Source organism: Convolutriloba macropyga, chromosome 8 (genome assembly GCF_964194025.1).
Source record: "Convolutriloba macropyga chromosome 8, txConMacr16.3, whole genome shotgun sequence".
Classification (NCBI taxonomy): Eukaryota; Metazoa; Xenacoelomorpha; order Acoela; family Convolutidae; genus Convolutriloba; species Convolutriloba macropyga.
Window position 1 is genome coordinate 19777050 of NC_134475.1, and position 27003 is coordinate 19804052.

The 27003-nt window shown below is 28.3% G+C and overlaps 1 protein-coding gene across 1 annotated transcript in view; it reads right to left on the reverse strand.

Annotated features, from left to right (window-relative positions):
* The window catches only part of LOC142343989 (mitochondrial uncoupling protein 4-like), a 43028-nt gene that overhangs the window by 6254 nt on the left and 9771 nt on the right, over nt 1-27003 (reverse strand). The window contains exons 5-6 of the mRNA XM_075395415.1: nt 1072-1194; nt 883-995 (exon numbers count right to left, since the gene is read on the reverse strand). Of these exons, the coding sequence (XP_075251530.1) occupies nt 883-995; nt 1072-1194 (236 nt within the window). The remainder of the gene's footprint in view (nt 1-882; nt 996-1071; nt 1195-27003) is intronic.

A 27003-nucleotide genomic window follows, 5' to 3' on the forward strand; every position in this document is an offset into this window, starting at 1 on the left:
TGGAGGTATCAAAATTCAAAATAACGGTATCGTCAGCATATTGTATAAGTTCATTTTCATTGTCAACTCTTGTTGCCATGTCAATTATGTACAGATTAAATAAGAGCGGGCCAAGTACTGTTCCTTGTGGTACACCTCTATGAAGCATTAGTTCATCTGATATGCAATCTTGTAGAATAACGCATTGCCGGCAGTTTGTAACGAAACTTCTTAAGAGATTTTTTGAGCTCTCATCAAAACCTAAGTTTCCTAACTCGATATCCAAAATGTCGTAATTGATAGAATCAAAACCTTTTGATAGTTTTGTTAATGTCAGTTTTCTTTTTGATGAATTCTGCGCAAAATAATAGGGAATCGATGGTTGAAAACTTTTTCCTAAAACCATACTGATTTTTACTTAGTAATTTGTTTTCGTGAAGGTACTGACCAATTTGATCTCTCAAAATGGTTTCAATGATCTTAGAAAGCATGGGGTACTGAAAATTGGGCGATAGTTATTAGGTTCCTCAGGGACATCTTTCTTGTACAGTGGAACAACATGTGCTTGTTTAAGCTCATTGGGGAAGCAAGATCATTTGATGCAGTAGTTCACAAGAAAGTTTAAATGAGGAACAATGACAGAGCTTGAGTCTTTAATAGCTCATGCAGGAATGTTTGATGGTCTGATTGTTTTATTTCTCCCCAGTGCCCTAATTGCATCATGACAGTCTTTTTCCGTTACAGAGTGAAAGCTAAAAGTTTTTTTTGTTTAAGATTGCATATCCCAGAAATCTGTAGTGGATGCTGAGGGCCTTGGAATTTCCCAAATGTATTCTATTAGAGAAACTATTAGAGAAAAAATAGCGAGATTCTATTGGAGAAACTAGATTCTAAACGGCTAACCTCCTAAATTAACAAGTGCAGCTCGTTGGCAGTTTGGTAACCAGCCGCGCCATAAACCAAACACTCCGCCTTCCGAGAGAATAACTTTAAACGCATGAGCACTATTTTTTACTCTGAAATATCAAAATTTGTGAAACTTGGACCCAGGATGAAGCAAAATCCCAAAAATTGGAATTATCGCACACCAACCTGACAGGTTCTCCCTTCAACCTGCGAATGCCTTCAGTTTGCATCTGAACTTTAACAAGATCAGTTGGACTTGCTAACAGCTGTCCTAAAGCACCCGCTGTCATTCCAGAAATACAGGACTTCCTAAAATGATAGAGCAGGGCATTGGTCGTTATTGACAGAAACTGATTTAAAAATGTTGCCAACGGCCTCCCTCCTGCAAATAGATAACAATTGAATCTAAATGACTACACAACTATAGGTATGTGGAACTAAGATTGAGCAACCCCCTTATAGATGTCGAACAAGACTTAAGTGTGTCAGTAGTAACAAACCTATACACCTGAACTCACTTTTTGGCACATTTTCCCCAAACATGTTCGATCATGCGCGCGGATGAAAAATTCTTGGTAATTTTTCCCTTTTAGTTTAGGATTGTTGCCTGAATATGTAATAGACTTACCTTAACTCCATTTTGAAGTAGACAGGTACCTTCTTTGTTTATAAGGAGTAATTACAGAAACTGGTAAACTGTATAGAAAACTGTTTTTACGCACGGTAAGGGAGGAAATGACTATGGGGGTATCGTGCAATGGAGGGTAATGGAGTGGAAATCCCATAAGGATTATAGGGTATAGCTTTTGCATGGGAGTAATAGGTTTTAGCGGTTACATGTAGAGACGCGACTTGGTAAATTCCAGAAGTTGAAAATTACATTCTACTCAATGCATGGAGATAATAGGCTATAGTTTTACCTTGCGGAGAAAACACTTAGAGCTAATTTTCTGCAAGCAAATAAAAAAGCAAAAAGTTGAATCAAGATAGAAGGGAACAGAATTGCATGTGGGTAATAAGGTAAACAAAGTTAGGCCATGGGGATAAAAGGGCATATATTTCAGCCTTTGCAATTAAGTAATGGGGTGAAGATTTGATTGGGTTTAATAGGGTAAAACATTGCATGCTATTTAGCCGAACAAAACTGCCATTGGGATAGTAAAATATAGAATTGACTATCTGCAAGATAAGGATAAGATTTGAAAAAAATATTAGGATTCAGATTTGCATAGGGATAATAAGATATAGAATTGTCATGAATGTGGAATAGCTTTGAATAACTACGATATATTATATATAGGAAATAATTTTGATTATCTGCACTCGTAACATGGTGAAGATTAGTACCAAGATTGCTTGGTTTAGTATTTCATGGAGACAAAAGGCGTATAGATTCCAATATCTGGACATGAGTAAATAAAAGAAAGTGATGATTTGAATCTGATAAAAGCTTGTAGTATCACACAATAATTATAGAGTAAATTTTGCCAGGCATATAGTAGCGTATATAATGGATTATATGCATTTGGAGGGGGGAGCAAAAAAGTTGAAGATTTGAAGCGGAATACTAGGGCATAGTACTGAGTGGGGATTAAAGGAAGGTTTTATCAAGATACTGTTGTATAGATTTCAATAATAGCAAGCATGTAATTTGAGTAACCACTTGATTCGGTAAGGTAGAGTAAGGTTTTGCATGGAGGATAACAGGGTATAGTATTGCCATTAGAGTAATATACCAGTGCCAGATTTTTTTTAAAGCAAAAGTTCAGTCACTTGTGAACACTAATTAAATTTTGCATTATTTTCCTCTCAATGTACAAGTCCTAGAGAAGATTTTCATAAGTAAAAGTTGATCCTTTAGTAAAAACTAACACAAAACTACTTAAGAAAACATCAAATTTGCTCACATAACATATATATGAGTCATCAAAGGTCAATTGTACATCATTTTTTTTTCCTCTAAATGTACGAGTCCTAGAGAAAAATTTCTTGAGGAAAAGTTGTTCCACTAGTGAAAACTAACACAAAACTACTTTAAAAAACATCAATTTTGCTCACATAACATATATATGAGTCATCAAAGGTCAATTGTACATCATTTTTTTCCTCTTGATGTACAAGTCCTAGAGAAAAGTTCATAAGGAAAAGTTGTTCCATTAGTGAAAACTAACACAAAACTACTTTAAAAAACATCATTTTTGCTCACATAACATATGAGTCATCAAAGGACAATTGTACATCATTTTTTTCCACTTAATGTACAAGGCCTAGAGAAAAATTTCATAAGGTAAAGTTGATCCATTAGATAAAACTAACACAAAACTTCTTTTAAAAATACCAATTTTGCTCACATAACAATTATATGAGTCATCAAAGGTTAATTGTACATCATTTTTTCTTCTTAATGCACAATTTCTACAGAAAAATTTCTTCAGGAAAAGTTGTTCCATTAGTGACAACTAACACAAAACTACTTTAAAAAACATCAATTTTACTCACATAACAGCTATATGAGTCATCAAAGGTCAATTGTGCAACATTTTTTCCTCTTAATGTACAACTCCTAGAGAAAAACTTCTAAAAGAAAAGTTGTTTCATTAGTGGAGGTTAACTCAAAACTACTTTAAAAAACTTAAATAAAGCCCACATAAAGTATATATGATTCAGCAAAGGTCATTTGTACATCATTTTTTCCTCTTTATGTACAAGTCAAAGAGGCAAAGAGGAAATTTTTTTAGGTGAAAGTTATTTTGATTAAAAATTAACATTAAACTACTATAAAAAACTTAAATAACGTTCACATAAAATATATACGAGTCATCAAAGATCAATTGTTCTTCAAAATTTTACTCTTAATGTACAAGTGATAGAAGATAACTTCCTAAGTAAAAGTGGTAAAATAGGTGAAAGATAACACAAAACTATTTTGGAAAATTAAATGTTGCTCATATATACAATATATGAGTCATCAAAGGTCATTTGGACATCATTTTCCTACTAATGTACAAGTCATGGAGGAAATGTTCTTAAGTTAACACAAGATTAATTTTAAAAAACTTAAATAAAGCTCACAAACTATATATGGGTAAGCACAGGTCATTTGTACATCAATTTTTCCTCTTAATGAACAAGTGATAGAGAAAAATTTCTTAAGGAAAAGTTGTTCAATTAGTGAGAAGTAACATAGAACTACTTTAGGCAAACCTAAATACTGCTCACATAAAGCATATATGAGTCATCAAAGTTCATAAGTACATCAATTTTTCCTCTTAATGTACAACTCATAGAGGAAAACTTCTTAATTAAGTTGTTCAGTTAGTGAAAGTTAACACAACACTATTTTTAAAGATTTAAATAAAGCTCACATAAAGTATATATGAGTCAGCACAGGTCATTTGTACATTTTTTGTTTCCTCTTAATGTAAAAGTCACAAAGAAAAATTTCTAAAGCAAAAGTTGTGAAATTAGTGAAAAGTAACAGAGAACTACTTTAGGAAAACCTAAATACTGCTCACATAAAGTATATATGATTCATCAAAGGTCATATGTACATCATTTTTTCCCTCTTAATATACAAGTCAAAGAGGAAATTTATTTAGGAGAAAGTTATTTAATTAAAAATTAACGTTAAACTACTATAAAAAACTTAAATAACGTTCACATAAAATATAAACGAGTCATCAAAGATCAATTGTTCTTCAAAATTTTACTCTTAATGTACAAGTGATAGAAGACAACTTCCTAAGTAAAAGTGGTAAAATAGGTCAAAGATAGCACAAAACTACTTTGGAAAATTAAATGTTGCTCATATATACCATATATGAGTCATCAAAGGTCATTTGGACATCATTTTTATTACTAATGTACAAGTCATAGAGGAAATGTTCTTAAGTTAACAAAAGATTAATTTTAAAAAACTTAAATAAAGCTCACATAAACTATATATGAGTCAGCACAGGTCATTTGTACATCAATTTTTCCTCTTAATGAACAAGTGATAGAGAAAAATTTCTTAAGGAAAAGTTGTTCAATTAGTGAGAAGTAACATAGAACTACTTTAGGCAAACCTAAATACTGCTCACATAAAGCATATATGATTCATCAAAGTTCATATGTACATCAATTTTTTCTCTTAATGTACAAGTCATAGAGGAAAATTTCTTAATTAAAAGTTGTTCAGTTAGTGAAAGTTAACACAAAACTATTTTTAAAGATTTATTTAAAGCTCACATAAAGTATATATGAGTCAGCACAGGTCATTTGTACATTTTTTTGTTTCCTCTTAATGTAAAAGTCAAAGAAAAATTTCTAAAGCAAAAGTTGTGTAATTAGTGAAAAGTAACAGAGAACTACTTTAGGAAAACCTAAATACTGCTCACATAAAGTATATATGATTCATCAAAGGTCATATGTACATCATTTTTTCCCTCTTAATATACAAGTCAAAGAGGAAATTTATTTAGGTGAAAGTTATTTAATTAAAAATTAACGTTAAACTACTATAAAAAACTTAAATAACGTTCACATAAAATATATACGAGTCATCAAAGATCAATTGTTCTTCAAAATTTTACTCTTAATGTACAAGTGATAGAAGATAACTTCCTAAGTAAAAGTGGTAAAATAGGTCAAAGATAACACAAAACTACTTTGGAAAATTAAATGTTGCTCATATATACCATATATGAGTCATCAAAGGTCATTTGGACATCATTTTTCCTACTAATGTACAAGTCATAGAGGAAATGTTCTTAAGTTAACACAAGATTAATTCTAAAAAACTTAAATAAAGCTCACATAAACTATATATGAGTCAGCACAGGTCATTTGTACATCAATTTTTCCTCTTAATGAACAAGTGATAGAGAAAAATTTCTTAATTAAAAGTTGTTCAGTTAGTGAAAGTTAACACAAAACTATTTTTAAAGATTTAAATAAAGCTCACATAAAGTATATATGAGTCAGCACAGGTCATTTGTACATTTTTTTGTTTCCTCTTAATGTAAAAGTCAAAGAAAAATTTCTAAAGCAAAAGTTTAGTAATTAGTGAAAAGTAACAGAGAACTACTTTGGGAAAACCTAAATACTGCTCACATAAAGTATATATGATTCATCAAAGGTCATATGTACATCATTTTTTCCCTCTTAATATACAAGTCAAAGAGGAAATTTATTTAGGTGAAAGTTATTTAATTAAAAATTAACGTTAAACTACTATAAAAAAACTTAAATAACGTTCACCAAAAATATATACGAGTCATCAAAGATCAATTGTTCTTCAAAATTTTACTCTTAATGTACAAGTGATAGAAGATAACTTCCTAAGTAAAAGTGGTAAAATAGGTCAAAGATAACACAAAACTACTTTGGAAAATTAAATGTTGCTCATGTATACCATATATGAGTCATCAAAGGTCATTTGGACATCATTTTTCCTACTAATGTACAAGTCATAGAGGAAATGTTCTTAAGTTAACACAATTAATTCTAAAAAACTTAAATAAAGCTCACATAAACTATATATGAGTCAGCACAGGTCATTTGTACATCAGTTTTTCCTCTTAATGAACAAGTGATAGAGAAAAATTTCTTAATTAAAAGTTGTTCAGTTAGTGAAAGTTAACACAAAACTATTTTTAAAGATTTAAATAAAGCTCACATAAAGTATATATGAGTCAGCACAGGTCATTTGTACATTTTTTTGTTTCCTCTTAATGTAAAAGTCAAAGAAAAATTTCTAAAGCAAAAGTTTAGTAATTAGTGAAAAGTAACAGAGAACTACTTTGGGAAAACCTAAATACTGCTCACATAAAGTATATATGATTCATCAAAGGTCATATGTACATCATTTTTTCCCTCTTAATATACAAGTCAAAGAGGAAATTTATTTAGGTGAAAGTTATTTAATTAAAAATTAACGTTAAACTACTATAAAAAAACTTAAATAACGTTCACCAAAAATATATACGAGTCATCAAAGATCAATTGTTCTTCAAAATTTTACTCTTAATGTACAAGTGATAGAAGATAACTTCCTAAGTAAAAGTGGTAAAATAGGTCAAAGATAACACAAAACTACTTTGGAAAATTAAATGTTGCTCATGTATACCATATATGAGTCATCAAAGGTCATTTGGACATCATTTTTCCTACTAATGTACAAGTCATAGAGGAAATGTTCTTAAGTTAACACAATTAATTCTAAAAAACTTAAATAAAGCTCACATAAACTATATATGAGTCAGCACAGGTCATTTGTACATCAATTTTTCCTCTTAATGAACAAGTGATAGAGAAAAATTTCTTAATTAAAAGTTGTTCAGTTAGTGAAAGTTAACACAAAACTATTTTTAAAGATTTAAATAAAGCTCACATAAAGTATATATGAGTCAGCACAGGTCATTTGTACATTTTTTTGTTTCCTCTTAATGTAAAAGTCAAAGAAAAATTTCTAAAGCAAAAGTTTAGTAATTAGTGAAAAGTAACAGAGAACTACTTTGGGAAAACCTAAATACTGCTCACATAAAGTATATATGATTCATCAAAGGTCATATGTACATCATTTTTTCCCTCTTAATATACAAGTCAAAGAGGAAATTTATTTAGGTGAAAGTTATTTAATTAAAAATTAACGTTAAACTACTATAAAAAAACTTAAATAACGTTCACAAAAAATATATACGAGTCATCAAAGATCAATTGTTCTTCAAAATTTTACTCTTAATGTACAAGTGATAGAAGATAACTTCCTAAGTAAAAGTGGTAAAATAGGTCAAAGATAACACAAAACTACTTTGGAAAATTAAATGTTGCTCATATATACCATATATGAGTCATCAAAGGTCATTTGGACATCATTTTTCCTACTAATGTACAAGTCATAGAGGAAATGTTCTTAAGTTAACACAAGATTAATTCTAAAAAACTTAAATAAAGCTCACATAAACTATATATGAGTCAGCACAGCTCATTTGTACATCAATTTTTCCTCTTAATGAACAAGTGATAGAGAAAAATTTCTTAAGGAAAAGTTGTTCAATTAGTGAGAAGTAACATAGAACTACTTTAGGCAAACCTAAATACTGCTCACATAAAGCATATATGAGTCATCAAAGTTCATATGTACATCAATTTTTTCTCTTAATGTACAAGTCATAGAGGAAAATTTCTTAATTAAAAGTTGTTCAGTTAGTGAAAGTTAACACAAAACTATTTTTAAAGATTTAAATAAAGCTCACATAAAGTATATATGAGTCAGCACAGGTCATTTGTACATTTTTTTGTTTCCTCTTAATGTAAAAGTCATAAAGAAAAATTTCTAAAGCAAAAGTTGTGTAATTAGTGAAAAGTAACAGAGAACTACTTTAGGAAAACATAAATACTGCTCACATAAAGTATATATGATTCATCAAAGGTCATATGTACATCATTTTTTCCCTCCTAATATACAAGTCAAAGAGGAAATTTATTTAGGTGAAAGTTATTTAATTAAAAATTAACGTTAAACTACTATAAAAAACTTAAATAACGTTCACATAAAATATATACGAGTCATCAAAGATCAATTGTTCTTCAAAATTTTACTCTTAATGTACAAGTGATAGAAGATAACTTCCTAAGTAAAAGTGGTAAAATAGGTCAAAGATAACACAAAACTACTTTGGAAAATTAAATGTTGCTCATATATACCATATATGAGTCATCAAAGGTCATTTGGACATCATTTTTCCTACTAATGTACAAGTCATAGAGGAAATGTTCTTAAGTTAACACCAGATTAATTTTAAAAAACTTAAATAAAGCTCACATAAACTATATATGAGTCAGCACAGGTCATTTGTACATCAATTTTTCCTCTTAATGAACAAGTGATAGAGAAAAATTTCTTAAGGAAAAGTTGTTCAATTAGTGAAGTAACATAGAACTACTTTAGGCAAACCTAAATACTGCTCACATAAAGCATATATGAGTCATCAAAGTTCATAAGTACATCAATTTTTCCTCTTAATGTACAACTCATAGATGGAAACTTCTTAATTAAAAGTTGTTCAGTTAGTGAAAGTTAACACAAAACTATTTTTAAAGATTTAAATAAAGCTCACATAAAATATATACGAGTCAGCACAGGTCATTTGTACATTTTTTGTTTCCTCTTAATGTAAAAGTCATAAAGAAAAATTTCTAAACAAAAGTTGTGTAATTAGTGAAAAGTAATAGAGAACTACTTTAGGAAAACCTAAATACTGCTCACATAAAGTATATATGATTCATCAAAGGTCATATGTACATCATTTTTCCCTCTTAATATACAAGTCAAAGAAGAAATTTATTTAGGTGAAAGTTATTTAATTAAAAATTAACATTAACCTACTATAAAACACTTGAATAACGTTCACATAAAATATATACGAGTCATCAAAGATCAATTGTTCTTCAAAATTTTACTCTTAATGTACAAGTGATAGAAGATAACTTCCTAAGTAAAAGTGGTAAAATAGGTCAAAGATAACACAAAACTACTTTGGAAAATTAAATGTTGCTCATATATACCATATATGAGTCATCAAAGGTCATTTGGACATCATTTTTCCTACTAATGTACAAGTCATAGAGGAAATGTTCTTAAGTTAACACAAGATTAATTTTAAAAAACTTAAATAAAGCTCACATAAACTATATATGAGTCAGCACAGGTCATTTGTACATCAATTTTTCCTCTTAATGAACAAGTGATAGAGAAAAATTTCCTTTGGAAAAGTTGTTCAATTAGTGAGAAGTAACATAGAACTACTTGACGCAAACCTAAATACTGCTCACATAAAGCATATATGAGTCATCAAAGTTCATAAGTACATCAATTTTTCCTCTTAATGTACAACTCATAGATGGAAACTTCTTAATTAAAAGTTGTTCAGTTAGTGAAAGTTAACACAAAACTATTTTTAAAGATTTAAATAAAGCTCACATAAAGTATATATGAGTCAGCACAGGTCATTTGTACATTTTTTTGTTTCCTCTTAATGTAAAAGTCAAAGAAAAATTTCTAAAGCAAAAGTTTAGTAATTAGTGAAAAGTAACAGAGAACTACTTTGTGAAAACCTAAATACTGCTCACATAAAGTATATATGATTCATCAAAGGTCATATGTACATCATTTTTTCCCTCTTAATATACAAGTCAAAGAGGAAATTTATTTAGGTGAAAGTTATTTAATTAAAAATTAACGTTAAACTACTATAAAAAACTTAAATAACGTTCACATAAAATATATACGAGTCATCAAAGATCAATTGTTCTTCAAAATTTTACTCTTAATGTACAAGTGATAGAAGATAACTTCCCAAGTAAAAGTGGTAAAATAGGTCAAAGATAACACAAAACTACTTTGGAAAATTAAATGTTGCTCATATATACCATATATGAGTCATCAAAGGTCATTTGGACATCATTTTTCCTACTAATGTACAAGTCATAGAGGAAATGTTCTTAAGTTAACACAAGATTAATTCTAAAAAACTTAAATAAAGCTCACATAAACTATATATGAGTCAGCACAGGTCATTTGTACATCAATTTTTCCTCTTAATGAACAAGTGATAGAGAAAAATTTCTTAAGGAAAAGTTGTTCAATTAGTGAAGTAACATAGAACTACTTTAGGCAAACCTAAATACTGCTCACATAAAGCATATATGAGTCATCAAAGTTCATAAGTACATCAATTTTTCCTCTTAATGTACAACTCATAGATGGAAACTTCTTAATTAAAAGTTGTTCAGTTAGTGAAAGTTAACACAAAACTATTTTTAAAGATTTAAATAAAGCTCACATAAAATATATATGAGTCAGCACAGGTCATTTGTACATTTTTTGTTTCCTCTTAATGTAAAAGTCATAAAGAAAAATTTCTAAACAAAAGTTGTGTAATTAGTGAAAAGTAATAGAGAACTACTTTAGGAAAACCTAAATACTGCTCACATAAAGTATATATGATCCATCAAAGGTCATATGTACATCATTTTTCCCTCTTAATATACAAGTCAAAGAAGAAATTTATTTAGGTGAAAGTTATTTAATTAAAAATTAACATTAACCTACTATAAAACACTTGAATAACGTTCACATAAAATATATACGAGTCATCAAAGATCAATTGTTCTTCAAAATTTTACTCTTAATGTACAAGTGATAGAAGATAACTTCCTAAGTAAAAGTGGTAAAATAGGTCAAAGATAACACAAAACTACTTTGGAAAATTAAATGTTGCTCATATATACCATATATGAGTCATCAAAGGTCATTTGGACATCATTTTTCCTACTAATGTACAAGTCATAGAGGAAATGTTCTTAAGTTAACACAAGATTAATTCTAAAAAACTTAAATAAAGCTCACATAAACTATATATGAGTCAGCACAGGTCATTTGTACATCAATTTTTCCTCTTAATGAACAAGTGATAGAGAAAAATTTCTTAAGGAAAAGTTGTTCAATTAGTGAGAAGTAACATAGAACTACTTTAGGCAAACCTAAACACTGCTCACATAAAGCATATATGAGTCATCAAAGTTCATAAGTACATCAATTTTTCCTCTTAATGTACAACTCATAGAGGAAAACTTCTTAATTAAAAGTTGTTCAGTTAGTGAAAGTTAACACAAAACGTTTTTTAAAGATTTAAATAAAGCTCACATAAAATATATATGAGTCAGCACAGGTCATTTGTACATTTTTTGTTTCCTCTTAATGTAAAAGTCATAAAGAAAAATTTCTAAACAAAAGTTGTGTAATTAGTGAAAAGTAACAGAGAACTACTTTAGGAAAACCTAAATACTGCTCACATAAAGTATATATGATTCATCAAAGGTCATATGTACATCATTTTTCCCTCTTAATATACAAGTCAAAGAGGAAATTTATTTAGGTGAAAGTTATTTAATTAAAAATTAACATTAACCTACTATAAAACACTTGAATAACGTTCACATAAAATATATACGAGTCATCAAAGATCAATTGTTCTTCAAAATTTTACTCTTAATGTACAAGTGATAGAAGATAACTTCCTAAGTAAAAGTGGTAAAATAGGTCAAAGATAACACAAAACTACTTTGGAAAATTAAATGTTGCTCATATATACCATATATGAGTCATCAAAGGTCATTTGGACATCATTTTTCCTACTAATGTACAAGTCATAGAGGAAATGTTCTTATGTTAACACAAGATTAATTCTAAAAAACTTAAATAAAGCTCACAAAAACTATATATGAGTCAGCACAGGTCATTTGTACATCAATTTTTCCTCTTAATGAACAAGTGATAGAGAAAAATTTCTTAGGGAAAAGTTGTTCAATTAGTGAGAAGTAACATAGAACTACTTTAGGCAAACCTAAATACTGCTCACATAAAGCATATATGAGTCATCAAAGTTCATAAGTACATCAATTTTTCCTCTTAATGTACAACTCATAGAGGAAAACTTCTTAATTAAAAGTTGTTCAGTTAGTGAAAGTTAACACAAAACTATTTTTAAAGATTTAAATAAAGCTCACATAAAATATATATGAGTCAGCACAGGTCATTCGTACATTTTTTGTTTCCTCTTAATGTAAAAGTCATAAAGAAAAATTTCTAAACAAAAGTTGTGTAATTAGTGAAAAGTAACAGAGAACTACTTTAGGAAAACCTAAATACTGCTCACATAAAGTATATATGATTCATCAAAGGTCATATGTACATCATTTTTCCCTCTTAATATACAAGTCAAAGAGGAAATTTATTTAGGTGAAAGTTATTTAATTAAAAATTAACATTAACCTACTATAAAACACTTGAATAACGTTCACATAAAATATATACGAGTCATCAAAGATCAATTGTTCATCAAAACTTTACTCTTAATGTACAAGTGATAGAAGATAACTTCCTAAGTAAAAGTAGTAAATAAGTGAAAGATAACACAAAACTACTCTGGAAAATTAAATGTTGCTCATATATACCATATATGAGTCATCAAAGGTCATTTGGACATCATTTTTCCTACTAATGTACAAGTCATAGAGGAAATATTCTTAAGTTAACACAAGATTAATTTTAAAAAACTTAAATAAAGCTCACATAAACTATATATGAGTCAGTACAGGTCATTTGTACATCAATTTTTCCTCTTAATGAACAAGTGATAGAGAAAAATTTCCTTTGGAAAAGTTGTTCAATTAGTGAGAAGTAACATAGAACTACTTTACGCAAACCTAAATACTGCTCACATAAAGCATATATGAGTCATCAAAGTTCATATGTACATCAATTTTTCCTCTTAATGTACAAGTCATAGAGGAAAATTTCTTAATTAAAAGTTGTTCAGTTAGTGAAAATTAACACAAAACTATTTTTAAAGATTAAAATAAAGCTCACATAAAGTATATACGAGTCAGCACAGGTCATTTGTACATTTTTTGTTTCCTCTTAATGTAAAAGTCATAAAGAAAAATTTCTAAACAAAAGTTGTGTAATTAGTGAAAAGTAACAGAGAACTACTTTAGGAAAACCTAAATACTGCTCACATAAAGTATATATGATTCATCAAAGGTCATATGTACATCATTTTTTCCCTCTTAATATACAAGTCAAAGAGGAAATTTATTTAGGAGAAAGTTATTTAATTAAAAATTAACGTTAAACTACTATAAAAAACTTAAATAACGTTCACATAAAATATAAACGAGTCATCAAAGATCAATTGTTCATCAAAACTTTACTCTTAATGTACAAGTGATAGAAGATAACTTCCTAAGTAAAAGTAGTAAATAAGTGAAAGATAACACAAAACTACTCTGGAAAATTAAATGTTGCTCATATATACCATATATGAGTCATCAAAGGTCATTTGGACATCATTTTTCCTACTAATGTACAAGTCATAGAGGAAATATTCTTAAGTTAACACAAGATTAATTTTAAAAAACTTAAATAAAGCTCACATAAACTATATATGAGTCAGCACAGGTCATTTGTACATCAATTTTTCCTCTTAATGAACAAGTGATAGAGAAAAATTTCCTTTGGAAAAGTTGTTCAATTAGTGAGAAGTAACATAGAACTACTTTACGCAAACCTAAATACTGCTCACATAAAGCATATATGAGTCATCAAAGTTCATATGTACATCAATTTTTCCTCTTAATGTACAAGTCATAGAGGAAAATTTCTTAATTAAAAGTTGTTCAGTTAGTGAAAGTTAACACAAAACTATTTTTAAAGATTAAAATAAAGCTCACATAAAGTATATACGAGTCAGCACAGGTCATTTGTACATTTTTTGTTTCCTCTTAATGTAAAAGTCATAAAGAAAAATTTCTAAACAAAAGTTGTGTAATTAGTGAAAAGTAACAGAGAACTACTTTAGGAAAACCTAAATACTGCTCACATAAAGTATATATGATTCATCAAAGGTCATATGTACATCATTTTTCCCTCTTAATATACAAGTCAAAGAGGAAATTTATTTAGGTGAAAGTTATTTAATTAAAAATTAACATTAACCTACTATAAAACACTTGAATAACGTTCACATAAAATATGTACGAGTCATCAAAGATCAATTGTTCATCAAAACTTTACTCTTAATGTACAAGTGATAGAAGATAACTTCCTAAGTAAAAGTAGTAAATAAGTGAAAGATAACACAAAACTACTCTGGAAAATTAAATGTTGCTCATATATACCATATATGAGTCATCAAAGGTCATTTGGACATCATTTTTCCTACTAATGTACAAGTCATAGAGGAAATATTCTTAAGTTAACACAAGATTAATTTTAAAAAACTTAAATAAAGCTCACATAAACTATATATGAGTCAGCACAGGTCATTTGTACATCAACTTTTCCTCTTAATGAACAAGTGATAGAGAAAAATTTCCTTTGGAAAAGTTGTTCAATTAGTGAGAAGTAACATAGAACTACTTTACGCAAACCTAAATACTGCTCACATAAAGCATATATGAGTCATCAAAGTTCATATGTACATCAATTTTTCCTCTTAATGTACAAGTCATAGAGGAAAATTTCTTAATTAAAAGTTGTTCAGTTAGTGAAAGTTAACACAAAACTATTTTTAAAGATTAAAATAAAGCTCACATAAAGTATATACGAGTCAGCACAGGTCATTTGTACATTTTTTTTGTTTCCTCTTAATGTAAAAGTCATAAAGAAAAATTTCTAGAGCAAAAGTTGTGTAACTAGTGGAAAGTAACAGAGAACTACTTTAGGAAAACCTAAATACTGCTCACATAAAGTATATATGATTCATCAAAGGTCATATGTACATCATTTTTCCCTCTTAATGTACAACTCCTAGAGAAAAATTTCTAAAGGAAAAGTTGTTCCATTAGAGGAGGTTAACTCAAAACTACTTTAAAAAACTTAATTCCCACATTAAGTATTTATGATTCAGCAAAGGTCATTTGTACATCATTTTTTCCTCTTTATGTACAAGTCAAAGAAGAAATTTTTTTAGGTGAAAGTTATTTAATTAAAAATTAACATTAAACTACTATAAAACACTTGAATAACGTTCACATAAAATATATACGAGTCATCAAAGATCAATTGTTCATCAAAATTTTACTCTTAATGTACAAGTGATAGAAGATAACTTCCTAAGTAAAAGTGGTAAAATAAGTGAAAGATAACACAAAACTACTTTGGAAAATTAAATGTTGCTCATATATACCATATATGAGTCATCAAATGTCAATTGGACATCATTTTTCCTACTAATGTACAAGTCATAGAGGAAATGTTCTGAAGTAAAAGTTATTTAATTAGTGAAAGTTAACACAAGATTATTTTTAAAAAACTTAAATAAAGCTCACATAAACTATATATGAGTCAGCACAGGTCATTTGTACATCAATTTTTCCTCTTAATGTACAAGTGATAGAGGAAATCTTCTTAAGAAAAATTTGTTTTATTAGAGAAAGTTTTCACAAAACTACTTTTTAAAAACTTAAATAAAGCTCACATAAATTATATATGAGTCAGCATAGGTCATTTGTACATCATTTTTTCCCTCTTAATGTAGAAGTCATAGAGAAAAATTTCTTAAGGAAAATTTGTTCAATTAGTGGGAAGTAACATAGAACTACTTTAGGCAAACCTAAATACTGCTCACATAAAGTATATAAGAGTCGTCAAATTTCAAATGTGCATCAATTTTTCCTCTAAATGTACAAGTCATAGAGGAGAATTTCTTAATTAAAAGTTGTTCAATTAGTGAAAGTTAACACAATTCCTAGAGAAAAATTTCATAAGGTAAAGTTGTTCCGTTAGTAAAAACTAACATAAAACTTCTTTTAAAAATATAAATTTTGCTCGCATAACATATATATGAGTCATCAGAGGTCAATTGTACAACATTTTTTCCTCTTAATGTACAACTCCTAGAGAAAAATTTCTAAAGGAAAAGTTGTTCCATTAGTGGAGGTTAACTCAAAACTACTTTAAAAAACTTAAAGCCCACATAAAGTATTTATGATTCAGCAAAGGTCATTTGAACATCATTTTTTCCTCTTTATGTACAAGTCAAAGAGGAAATTTTTTTAGGTGAAAGTTATTTAATTAAAAATTAACATTAAACTACTATAAAATACTTGAATAACGTTCACATAAAATATATACGAGTCATCAAAGATCAATTGTTCATCAAAATTTAGCTCTTAATGTATAAGTGATAGAAGATAACTTCCTAAGTAAAAGTGGTAAAATAAGTGAAAGATAACACAAAACTACTTTGGAAAATTAAATGTTGCTCATATACCATATATGAGTCATCGAAGGTCATTTGGACATCATTTTTCCTACTAATGTACAAGTCAGAGGAAATGTTCTTAAGTAAAAGTTATTTAATTAGTGAAAGTTAACACAATTCCTAGAGAAAAATTTCATAAGGTAAAGTTGTTCCGTTAGTAAAAACTAACATAAAACTTCTTTTAAAAATAAAAATTTTGCTCGCATAACATATATATGAGTCATCAGAGATCAATTGTACAACATTTTTTCCTCTTAATGTACAACTCCTAGAGAAAAATTCCTAAAGGAAAAGTTGTTCCATTAGAGGAGGTTAACTCAAAACTACTTTAAAAAACTTAAAGCCCACATTAAGTATTTATGATTCAGCAAAGGTCATTTGTACATCATTTTTTCCTCTTTATGTACAAGTCAAACAAATTTTTTTAGGTGAAAGTTATTTAATTAAAAATTAACATTAAACTACTATAAAACACTTGAATAACGTTCAAATAAAATATATACGAGTCATCAAAGATCAATTGTTCATCAAAATTTTACTCTTAATGTACAAGTGATAGAAGATAACTTCCTAAGTAAAAGTGGTAAAATAAGTGAAAGATAACACAAAACTACTTTGGAAAATTAAATGTTGCTCATATACCATATATGAGTCATCGAAGGTCATTTGGACATCATTTTTCCTACTAATGTACAAGTCATAGAGGAAATGTTCTTAAGTAAAAGTTATTTAATTAGTGAAAGTTAACACAATTCCTAGAGAAAAATTTCATAAGGTAAAGTTGTTCCGTTAGTAAAAACTAACATAAAACTTCTTTTAAAAATATAAATTTTGCTCGCATAACATATATATGAGTCATCAGAGGTCAATTTTACAACATTTTTTCCTCTTAATGTACAACTCCTAGAGAAAAATTTCTAAAGGAAAAGTTGTTCCATTAGTGGAGGTTAACTCAAAACTACTTTAAAAAACTTAAAGCCCACATAAAGTATTTATGATTCAGCAAAGGTCATTTGAACATCATTTTTTCCTCTTTATGTACAAGTCAAAGAGGAAATTTTTTTAGGTGAAAGTTATTTAATTAAAAATTAACATTAAACTACTATAAAACACTTGAATAACGTTCACATAAAATATATACGAGTCATCAAAGATCAATTGTTCATCAAAATTTAACTCTTAATGTACAAGTGATAGAAGATAACTTCCTAAGTAAAGTGGTAAAATAAGTGAAAGATAACACAAAACTACTTTGGAAAATTAAATGTTGCTCATATATACCATATATGAGTCATCGAAGGTCATTTGGACATCATTTTCCCTACTAATGTACAAGTCATAGAGGAAATGTTCTTAAGTAAAAGTTATTTAATTAGTGAAAGTTAACACAAGATTAATTTTTAAAAAACTTAAATAAAGCTCACATAAACTATATATGAGTCAGCACAGGTCATTTGTACATCAATTTTTCCTCTTAATGTACAAGTGATAGAGAAAAACTTCTTAAGGAAAATTTGTTCAATTAGTGGAAAGTAACATAGAACTACTTTAGGCAAACCTAAATACTGCTCACATAAAGTATATATGAGTCATCAAAGTTCATATGTACACCAATTTTTCCTCTTAATGTACAAGTGATAGAGGAAATCTTCTTAAGAAAAAGTTGTTTAATTAGTGAAAGTTTTCACAAAAAGTTAACACAAAACTATTTTTAAAAATTTAAATAAAGCTCACAAAGTATATATGAGTCAGCAAATGTCATTTGAACATTTTCTTGTTTCCTCTTAATGTAAAAGTCATAAAGAAAAATTTCTAAAGCAAAAGTTGTTTAATTAGTGAAAAGTAACAGAACTACTTTAGGAAAACCTAAATACTGCTCACATAAAGTATATATGAGTCATCAAAGGTCATATGTACATCATTTTTTCCCTCTCAATGTACAAGTCATAGAGAAAAGTTCTTTGAGGAAAATTTGTTCTATTAGTGAAAACAAACGCAAAACTGCTTTGAAAAATGTCAATTGCGCACACATAAAGAATATATATGAGTCATCAAAGGTCATTTTTTCTCTTAACGTACAAGTCATAGAGAAAAATTTCTTAGGGAAAACTGGTTCAATTAGTTAAAACTAACACAAAATTGTTATAAAAAATACCAATTTGGCTAACATAATTGATATATGAGTCATCAAATGTAACGTGCACATCTTTTTTCCTCTTAATGTTCAAGTCATAGAGAAAAATTTCAACAATTTCAAAAAAGAGTCAACAAAGTTTATTTGTACCTCATTTTTTCTCTTAATTTACAAATCTATCGGAAAGTTTGTTTGGTTGAGGTTGTTTCCTTAATAAAAACTACCAATAAAAAACTTGAATTGTCAGTTTTGTCCATACAAAATATCTATGAGTCCCGAAAAGTTAATTGTACGTCAATTTTTTTCCTCTTAAATTACAAGTTCCAGAGAGAAAATTGTTTCGTAGTTAAAACTTAAACAATACTTGAAAAACTATCAATTTTGTTTACATAAAGTAAAAATGAGTCATCAAAGTTTGCTTGTGCATTGCCCCCTCCTAAATTTACAAGACCAGAACAAAAAAATCTCATGTAAAATTTGTATCAGGTGTCATCAAGTGTCATCTAAATTTATGTGAGAGTCATCGTAAGTGCATCGTTTTGCTCTCAGCTTACAAGTTACAGTGAAAAACTCCTTCTATAAGGTTGTTTTGTATCTGAAAGATGACACAAAAAACTTAAAATTGTATCAATTTTGCTCATAAAAGTTAAATATGAGTATATGTGAAATAAAGGGTCAAATGTACATCATTTCTTTCTACTTAATGAACAAGTCCTGGAGAAAAGTACAAGTAAAAAAGATACGTTCATTTCTGAAAATTAACGCAAGATTATTTTAAAATGTATTAGTTTGTGTCATAAAAAATATAAAATGACTAATCAAAGGCTAATTGTACATCGTTTTTTTCCTCTTAATGTACAAGTTGCAGTGAAAAACTCATCAAATAAAAAACTCTTTCATTGGTGAAAATTAACAAAAATTTACTCTACTTTGCATTAGTTCCTTTCATATAACGTATGTACGAGTCAGCAAACGTCAATGTTTATCATTTTATTCCACTTGAGGTACAAGTATCGGGGAAGGTTCCTTCATTAAAAAGTTTTTCGTAAGTTAAAACTCATCCAAAACCACTTAAAACTTTACGCAAACTAACATGAGATTCACACAAGTCTCTGAGCGAAACCTTCAGAGACATATTTTTCAAGAAAATCTCGATCAATCAGCAAAAACTAACAGAAAAATTCTCAAAAGAGTATCAGTTTTGTTCACGAAAATGTAAATGAGTCATTAAAAGTCAATTTTAAATCATTTTTCGCCCTCTTAATGTACCCAGAGATCAGATATTTTGAATAAACTTGTTTCATTAGTGAAAACTAACTTGCAAACAATTTGAAATGTATTAGTGTCGGTAATGTAAATTATATATGCGTCATCAAAGTGTGTAAGTGTACGTCACTTTTAATCCGCTCAATATACATGTCGCGGAGAAATAATTCCTAAGTAAAAGTTGATTCATGCGTAAAACTTATTTAAAATTATTTCAAAAGGTATGAAGCTCGGTCATATAAACTATAAATGAGTCATTACTAGTAAACAATAAATCATTCATTATCTTTCAATGTACAAGCAGTAGAGTGAAACTTATTCAATGCAGGTTAGTTTTCTGAAAAGAAAAAAATGTTCAAAGGAACATCTATTTTATGCACTTACATTACGTATGATTCATCTGGGCTCAGACGTACACTATCTCAGATTCACAATGTACAATAGTACAGCAATTTTTTGAAAACTTTTTTTTACTAGAAAGTTGTTTTGAAAAAATATTCGTCAACGGAAACTTAAAAATCAATTTCGTTCTCATTGTCGAGAAAGAAATGTTCGATTGTTTATAGTTTCCCATCTCTCAAGGTACAAGTGTTATACAAAAAAATACCTAAGGATAATTTCCACCAAAAAAAATGTGTTACGATTACTATGCATGAGTTGGAATTAACCGATGTACGTCTTACTCAGTGTTATTTTTTGTATAAGCAGCTAGAAGACACCAACATTTAAGAGTTTTTCATAAAACAAAAACCGGAATATTTTTCCAAAAAGTGTAGGCAAAGGATTTGTTGTTGACTGTGCAAACTGGTTTTTCGTAACGTAATTTTAACGAAACAAAGTAATGCACTTGCAACTAAAATCATTCTTTTTTTCTCTTTTGAAAAACGAAGCAATGAACCATGCATGCAAGAAAACCTACCAGATAGAACTCTAAGTGCATGTATGGTTCATTGCTTCGTTTTTCAAAAAAGAAAAAGATAATGATTTTAGTTGCAAGTGCGTAACTTTGTTTCGTTAAAATTACGTTACGAAAAACAAGTTAGCACAGTCAACAACAAATCCTTTGTCTACACTATTCGGAAAAATATTCCGGACTTTGTTTTATGAAAAACTCTTAATTGTTGGTGTCTTCTAGCTACTTATACAAAAAAATAACACTGAGTAAGACGTACATCGGTTAATTCCAACTCATGCATAGTAATCTTAACACATTTTTTTTGGTGAAAATTATCCTTAGGTATATTTTTGTATAACACTTGTACCTTGAGAGATGGGAAACTATAAACAATCGAACATTTCTTTCTCGACAATGAGCACGAAATTGATTTTTTTGAAGTTTCCGTTGACGAATATACTTTCACAACAACTTTCTAGTAAAAAAAAGTTTTCAAAAAATTGCTGTACTATTGTACATTGTGATCTGAGATAGTGTACGTCTGAGCCCAGATGAATCATACGTAATGTAAGTGCATAAAATAGATGTTCCTTTGAACATTTTTTTCTTTTCAGAAAACTAACCTGCATTGAATAAGTTTCACTCTACTGCTTGTACATTGAAAGATAATGAATGATTTATTGTTTACTAGTAATGACTCATTTATAGTTTATATGACCGAGCTTCATACCTTTTGAAATAATTTTAATTAAGTTTTACGCATGAATCAACTTTTACTTAGGAATTATTTCTCCGCGACATGTATATTGAGCGGATTAAAAGTGACGTACACTTACACACTTTGATGACGCATATATAATTTACATTACCGACACTAATACATTTCAAATTGTTTGCAAGTTAGTTTTCACTAATGAAACAAGTTTATTCAAAATATCTGATCTCTGGGTAGATTAAGAGGGCGAAAAATGATATAAAATTGACTTTTAATGACCCATTTACATTTTCGTGAACAAAACTGATACACTCTTGAGAATTTTTCCGTTAGTTTTTGCTGATTCATCGAGATTTTTTTGAAAAAATTTGTCTCTGAAGGTTTCGCTCAGAGACTTGTGTATTATGAAGGGAAAAAATGACTCTCATGTTAGTTTGCGTAAAGTTTTAAGTAGTTTTGGATGAATTTTAACTTACGAAAAACTTTTTAATGAAGGAACCTTCCCCGATACTTGTAACTCAAGTGGAATAAAATGATAAACATTGACGTTTGCTGACTCGTACATATGTTATATGAAAGGAACTAATGCAAAGTAGAGTAAGTTTTCGTTAATTTTCACCAATGAAAGAGTTTTTTATTTGATGACTTTTTCACTGCAACTTGTACATTAAGAGGAAAAAACGATGTACAATTAGCCTTTGATGAGTCATTTTATATTTTTTTATGACACAAATCAATACATTTTAAAACAATCTTGCGTTAACTTTCAGAAATGAACGTATCTTTTTTACTTGTACTTTTCTCCAGGACTTGTTCATTAAGTAGAAAGAAATGATGTACATTTGACCCTTTATTTCACATTTACTCAAATTTAACTTTCATGGGCAAAATTGATACAATTTTAAGTTTTTTTGTCACCTTTCAGATACAAAACAACTTTATAGAAGGAATTTTTCACTGTAACTATTAAGCTAAGAGCAAAACGATGCACTTATGATGACTCTCACATAAATTTAGATGACACACGAAACAAATTTTACATGAGATTTCTTTTGTTCTGGTCTTGTAAGTTTAAGAGGGGGCGATGCACAAGCGAACTTTGATGACTCAATTTTACTTTATGTAAACAAAATTTGATACTTTTTCAAGTATTGTTTTAGTTTTAACTACGAAACAATTTTCTCTCTGGAACTTGTAATTTAAGAGGAAAAAAATTGACGTACAATTAACCTTTCGGGACTCATAGATATTTTGTATGGACAAAACTGACAATTCAATTTTTTGGTAGTTTTCACTAAGGAAACAACCTCAACCAAACAAACTTTCCTCTAGATATGTAAATTAAGAGAAAAATGAGGTACATATGAACTTTGTTGACTCTTTTTTGAAATTGTTGAAATTTTTCTCTATGACTTGAACATGAAGAGGAAAAAATATGTGCAAGTTACATTTGATACCTCATTTTTACTTTATGTAAACAAAATCGATACTTTTTCAAGTATTGTTTTAGTTTTAACTACGAAACAATTTTCTCTCTGGAACATGTAATTTAAGAGGAAAAACAATGACGTACAATTAACCTTTCGGTAATCATAGATATTTTGTTGGATAAAACTGACAATTCAAGTTTTTTATTGGTAGTTTTCACGAAGGAAACAACCTCAACCAAACAAACTTTCCGCTAGATATGTAAATTAAGAGAAAAAATGAGGTACATATGAACTTTGTTGACTCTTTTTTGAAATTGTTAAAATTTTTCTCTATGACTTGAACATTAAGAGGAAAAAATATGTGCAAGTTACATTTCATGACTCATATATCACTTATGTTAGCCAAACTGATATTTTTTATAACAATTTTGTGTTAATTTTAACTAATTGAACCAGTTTTCCCTAATAAATTTTTCTCTATGACTTGTACGTTAAGAGAAAAAATGACCTTTGATGACTCATATATATTCTTTGTAGTTCTCTGTTACTTTTCACTAATTACACAACTTTTGCTTTAAAAATTTTTCTTTATGACTTTTACATTAGGAGGAAACAAAAAAATGTACAAATGACCTGTGCTGACTCATATATACTTTATGTGAGCTTTATTTAAATCTTTAAAAATAGTTTTGTGTTAACTTTTTGTGAAAACTTTCACTAATTAAACAACTTTTTCTTAAGAAGATTTCCTCTATCATTTGTACATTAAGAGGAAAAATTGATGTACAAATGACCTGTGCTGACTCATATATAGTTTATGTGAGCTTTATTTAAGTTTTTAAAATTAATCTTGTGTTAACTTAAGAACATTTCCTCTATGACGTGTACATTAGTAGGAAAAATGATGTCCAAATGACCTTTGATGACTCATATATGGTATATATGAGCAACATTTAATTTTCCAAAGTAGTTTTGTGTTATCTTTCACTTATTTACCACTTTTACTTAGGAAGTTATCTTCTATCACTTGTACATTAAGAGTAAAATTTTGATGAACAATTGATCTTTAATAACTCGTATATATTTTATGTGAACGTTATTCAAGTTTTTTATAGTAGTTTAACGTTAATTTTTAATTAAATAACTTTCACCTAAATAAATTTCCTCTTTGACTTGTATATTAAGAGGGAAAAAATGATGTACATATGACCTTTGATGAATCATATATACTTTATGTGGGCTTTATTTGTTTTTTAAAGTAGTTTTGAGTTAACTTTTACTAATGGAACAACTTTTAATTAAGAAATTTTCCTCTATGAGTTGTACATTAAGAGGAAAAATTGATGTACATATGAACTTTGATGACTCATATATGCTTTATGTGAGCAGTATTTAGGTTTGCCTAAAGTAGTTCTATGTTACTTTTCACTAATTACACAACTTTTGCTTTAAAAATTTTTCTTTATGACTTTTACATTAGGAGGAAACAAAAAAATGTACAAATGACCTGTGCTGACTCATATATACTTTATGTGAGCTTTATTTAAATCTTTAAAAATAGTTTTGTGTTAACTTTTTGTGAAAACTTTCACTAATTAAACAACTTTTTCTTAAGAAGATTTCCTCTATCATTTGTACATTAAGAGGAAAAATTGATGTACAAATGACCTGTGCTGACTCATATATAGTTTATGTGAGCTTTATTTAAGTTTTTAAAATTAATCTTGTGTTAACTTAAGAACATTTCCTCTATGACGTGTACATTAGTAGGAAAAATGATGTCCAAATGACCTTTGATGACTCATATATGGTATATATGAGCAACATTTAATTTTCCAAAGTAGTTTTGTGTTATCTTTCACTTATTTACCACTTTTACTTAGGAAGTTATCTTCTATCACTTGTACATTAAGAGTAAAATTTTGATGAACAATTGATCTTTAATAACTCGTATATATTTTATGTGAACGTTATTCAAGTTTTTTATAGTAGTTTAACGTTAATTTTTAATTAAATAACTTTCACCTAAATAAATTTCCTCTTTGACTTGTATATTAAGAGGGAAAAAATGATGTACATATGACCTTTGATGAATCATATATACTTTATGTGGGCTTTATTTGTTTTTTAAAGTAGTTTTGAGTTAACTTTTACTAATGGAACAACTTTTAATTAAGAAATTTTCCTCTATGAGTTGTACATTAAGAGGAAAAATTGATGTACATATGAACTTTGATGACTCATATATGCTTTATGTGAGCAGTATTTAGGTTTGCCTAAAGTAGTTCTATGTTACTTCTCACTAATTGAAAAACTTTTCCATAAGAAATTTTTCTCTATGACTTGAACATTAAGAGGAAAAAATATGTACAAGTTACATTTCATGACTCATATATCAATTATGTTAGCCAAATTGATATTTTTTACAACAATTTTGTGTTAATTTTAACTAATTGAACCAGTTTTCCCTAAGAAATTTTTCTCTATGACTTGTACGTTAAGAGAAAAAATGACCTTTGATGACTCATATATATTCTTTGTAGTTCTCTGTTACTTTTCACTAATTACACAACTTTTGCTTTAAAAATTTTTCTTTATGACTTTTACATTAGGAGGAAACAAAAAAATGTACAAATGACCTGTGCTGACTCATATATACTTTATGTGAGCTTTATTTAAATCTTTAAAAATAGTTTTGTGTTAACTTTTTGTGAAAACTTTCACTAATTAAACAACTTTTTCTTAAGAAGATTTCCTCTATCATTTGTACATTAAGAGGAAAAATTGATGTACAAATGACCTGTGCTGACTCATATATAGTTTATGTGAGCTTTATTTAAGTTTTTAAAATTAATCTTGTGTTAACTTAAGAACATTTCCTCTATGACGTGTACATTAGTAGGAAAAATGATGTCCAAATGACCTTTGATGACTCATATATGGTATATATGAGCAACATTTAATTTTCCAAAGTAGTTTTGTGTTATCTTTCACTTATTTACCACTTTTACTTAGGAAGTTATCTTCTATCACTTGTACATTAAGAGTAAAATTTTGATGAACAATTGATCTTTAATGACTCGTATATATTTTATGTGAACGTTATTCAAGTTTTTTATAGTAGTTTAATGTTAATTTTTAATTAAATAACTTTCACCTAAAAAAAAATTCCTCGTTGACTTGTACATTAAGGGGAACATATGATGTACATATGACCTGTGCTGAATCATACTTTATGTGGGCTTTATTTGTTTTTTAAAGTAGTTTTGAGTTAACTTTTACTAATGGAACAACTTTTCCTTTTGAAAATTTTCTCTAGGAGTTGTACATTAAGAGGAAAAAAATGATATACAGGTGACCCTCGATGACTCATATAATTGTTATTTGAGCAAAATTGATATTTTAAAAGAAGTTTTGTGTTAGTTTTTTCTAATGGAACAACTTTACCTTATAAAATTTTTCTCTAGGACTTGTACATTAAGAGGAAAAATTGATGTACAAATGACCTGTGCTGACTCATATATAGTTTATGTGAGCTTTATTTAAGTTTTTTAAAATTAATCTTTTGTTAACTTAAGAACATTTCCTCTATGACATGTACATTAGTAGGAAAAATGATGTCCAAATGACCTTTGATGACTCATATATGGTATATATGAGCAACATTTAATTTTCCAAAGTAGTTTTGTGTTATCTTTCACTTATTTACCACTTCTACTTAGGAAGTTATCTTCTATCACCTGTACATTACGAGTAAAATTTTGATGAACAATTGATCTTTAATGACTCGTATATATTTTATGTGAACGTTATTCAAGTTTTTTATAGTAGTTTAATGTTAATTTTTAATCAAATAACTTTCACCT